At 38.4% G+C, this 3,816-nt stretch overlaps 1 protein-coding gene across 1 annotated transcript in view; it reads left to right on the forward strand.

Moving 5' to 3' along the window:
- Positions 1 to 3,561, forward strand: part of LOC107292853 (L-amino-acid oxidase-like) — a 26,765-nt gene extending 23,204 nt beyond the window's left edge. Inside the window, exons 6-7 of the mRNA XM_015821979.1 lie at positions 982 to 1,112; positions 2,516 to 3,561. Coding sequence (XP_015677465.1) covers positions 982 to 1,112; positions 2,516 to 3,317 — 933 coding nt within the window. The 3' untranslated portion in view covers positions 3,318 to 3,561. The remainder of the gene's footprint in view (positions 1 to 981; positions 1,113 to 2,515) is intronic.
- The last annotated feature ends 255 nt before the right edge of the window (positions 3,562 to 3,816 follow it).

The following is a 3,816-nucleotide window of genomic DNA, read 5'->3' on the forward strand; positions in this document are numbered from 1 at the left end:
GGAGAGGATGGCCATATTATATTTAATGAACGAGATGGAATGCAATTAGTTCAAACAACAAGCTACCATGTTGTCTGACTGGACAACTCTCCTTCTGCTTTGCCCTCCCAAATTCTCGGTCAGAATTGCCAATCGCTTTCTTTCCTGTGGGTAGATCTTAATAGGCATGTACACTTTTATAAGTGTATCATTAAATTAAATGTATATGTGCAAAGTTAAAGCACTGAAATGCAGACATATTCATGGATGCACAACTACAAACTTTAAAATTTGGAATCCCTTCCTATTATAACCTTGCTTGAGAGTTCCCCAGGCATTGCTCATATCATCTCAAGCTTTATCCCTTTTATTGAACATCATGTACAAGTAGTCCTCAATTTACAAGAGTTCACTTAGTGACCGTTCGAAGTTACAACAGCAGTAAAAAAAAGTGATTTATGACTGTTTTTCACACTTACAATCGTAACATTTCTGTGATATGATGAAAATTCAGACACATGGTAACTGACTCATATTTATGACCGTTGCAATGTCCCAGGGTCATGTAATCACCTTTTGTGACCTTCTTACAATCAGTCAATGGGGAAGCCAGATTCATTTAACAACTGCAGTGATTCATTTAACAACTGTGGCAAGAAAGGTCGTAAAATGGGCCAAAACTCACTTAACAATTGACTCGCTTAGCAACAGAAAATTTGGGTTCAGTTGTGGTTGCCAGTTGAGGACTACCTGTATATTGCTTTCAACAAAATGGAAGTTATTTAAAAGACAGATTATTCTCCTGGAGGTCATTCAGTGGAACAATAACAGAATGATTCTGCTTTGTGCTTAAACCCCTAACTCAACACCTCCTCAGAATTAGAAGAATTTGTCCTATTTGCAGCCCACCGGTTACAATCTGAAATCAAGCTCCTTGCTCTGAAAGGATGTTCTTGGACAATATATTGGAGACGAATTTCAGAATTTCTCTCCCCAAAACAGGAGTATCTAATTAAAGAAGGAAATCTGAGTCGTGGAGCTGTAGATATGATTGGAGACTTACTGAATGAAGATTCTGGCTATTATGTGTCTTTTATTGAGAGCATGAAAAATGTCTTTACTTTTGAAAAAAGGTAAGCAAACCTGTATCACTTGGATTAAATGACTTCCTCATCATTGTCCCATTTTAAAGATGAAATCCCTTGTTTATCCATTGAAGGATCCATGGGAATCTGCAAGAGTCTGGAGATAAAAATCTGCAAGAGGGCAGGCTCATAAAACAGTCAAATCCTCCCCTCATTGGTGTGGGAATGCACACAAACCCTTAACTCTTTGCTGCCAACTAAAGTCCTGGCAGCAGCTAGGAAATCTGGCATGGCTAGGTTGGGTATCTGTTAACCCAAACCACAAGCTGGCAATTGAAACCAAATCTAACATAATATTGCAGTTGCAAGAAATGCCAGTTATCATAATGGTAACAGCAGTATCCCTCAATGATTAATCCCTCAATGATTAAAAAATGGTAACATTATGATAGATATTAATTTTTATATCAGTTAGAAATGGCATATGAAGATTGCCATTTGTGTGGACTTGTTCTCTATGTAACATCTCCTCTGCTTTAATTAAACCATTAGGTTCACAGTTGCTAGATATTCTTTTTGAAGCATCCTGTAAAAAAAAACCTTGGGACTAACGTTCTGGACTATAAAGATAGCATTTCATGTTAAACCATTCTACAAGGGACAAAGCACATTACGCTTTGTATTTCACAGTTAATTCTAAAAAAGTATCAGAACTTTGCAAACTTTGCTTAGCATTGCAAATATTCACACAGTCCGTTTCTATATCAAGGTTTGTATAGCTTATCCAAGCTATGCACAACTAAATAGGAACTAAGTTGTTCATTTCAGCTCAGGTATAAATGTCCCTTTTTACATTCTCCCTCATCTCAGATTTACGTAGTCACATTTGGCAGATATTTCTGAGTAGACAACTTGAGATAATGCCATCTTGTCTTTCAAACGTAAAATATTTTTACATAAAATATGTTAAAAATGTCAAATTATTATATCAATGTATATTTTCCTGAGATAAATTTGTATAGATAAAATGATATTGCCAATAATTTTGAAAGGCATTCCTTAATCAAACTTATTTCATATTTCAGATATTTGCTTATCTAAGAATTAAACAAAAGCATTATGGCAGTAATATCTTTTGTTTAATGGCCCTTCCTGATGAGATCCCTGATATGGTATCACTAGATATTGTAACGCTGTAAGCTGCCCAGAGTCACCTCATGGTGAAATGGGTGGCAAACAAATCTGATAAGCAAAACCAATAAATAATAGAGAGCGAAGTCAAAATAAGAATAAAGAATGTTGTTTGCTTTCTATCAAATCTGCTGCCAACTTCTTTCCAGAACTGTTTTCATTTCATCGTCCTGTGACAAAATGTCTTTTTATTCACTAATATCATTATCCAATTTTAGCAGAGCAGGTTTTTACTTCCTCTGTCCCACTTGGTCTTCCAGATTTGATGAAATTGTTGGTGGATTTGATCAGTTGCCTATATCCATGTGTCGAGCCATTGAGGAAAGGATGCATTTCAATGCCCAAGTAATCAAGATACAGCAGAATGCCGAGGAAGTCACAGTGACATATCAGAGCCCAGCAAAGAACTTGTCATATGTGACAGCTGATTATGTCATTGTGTGCTCTACGTCAAGGGCCACCCGTCGCATCAAGTTTGAACCACCCCTTCCGCCAAAGAAAGCGCATGCTTTGAGGTCTGTCCACTACAAAAGTGGCACCAAGATCTTCCTCACTTGCACTAAGAAATTTTGGGAGGATGATGGCATTCATGGTGGGAAGTCCACAACTGATCTTCCATCCCGATTCATCTACTACCCTAACCATAACTTTACTAGTGGAGTTGCGGTTATTATAGCCTACGTCCTTGCTGATGATGCCAAATTCTTTCAAGCTCTTGATTTCAAGGACTGTGGTGATATTGTCATTAATGACCTTTCATTGATCCATCAGCTGCCCAGGGAAGAGATCCAGGCCTTCTGTTATCCCTCAATGATTAAAAAATGGAGCCTGGATAAGTATGCTATGGGTTCTATAACCGCCTTCACTCCCTACCAGTATCAACAATTTTATGAACCGCTCAGGACATCTGTAGACAGAATCTTGTTTGCAGGGGAGCATACGGCCCATGCTCATGGTTGGATAGACGGCACAATTAAGTCAGGGCTGACAGCAGCAAGAGATGTGAATCGTGCTTCTGAGAATCCATCAGGAATCCACCTGAGCAATGACAATGAACTTTAAGAAGGAGGTCAGCAATAGGAGAATTAAATAGAGAGCTACAGCCACTTTCCCAATTCTGGCAACTTCCAGATGTTTCAGACTAAAATTCCCAGAATACCAATTGGTAATTCTAGGAGCTATAGTCCCAGGAGGTTGGAGCCAGAAGGAAGTGGGGGAAGTAAGCTGATTTGGCCTGGCTAAATTATCCAAGGTGATCTATATCAGCCAAAACATGTCAAAATATATGAGAGCATTTTAGAGGAAACTGAAATAAACCACAGAATGAAAAGGATTATTAGCATGCCACCCCAATTTGGAAAGGAAGTCCTCTCAAGACAATCTATATCAGGGGTAGTCAACCTTGGCTCTTTTATGACTCGTGGACTTCAATTCCCAGAATTCCTGAGCCAGCTTAGCTGGCTCAGGAATTCTGGGAGTTGAAGTCCACGAGTCATAAAAGAGCCAAGGTTGACTACCCCTGATCTATATATACTACTAAAACTCTCTTTTCTGTAACATT

This window comes from Protobothrops mucrosquamatus, unplaced genomic scaffold (genome assembly GCF_001527695.2).
Source record: "Protobothrops mucrosquamatus isolate PMUCROS unplaced genomic scaffold, P.Mucros_1.0 scaffold1440, whole genome shotgun sequence".
Lineage (NCBI taxonomy): Eukaryota > Metazoa > Chordata > Lepidosauria > Squamata > Viperidae > Protobothrops > Protobothrops mucrosquamatus.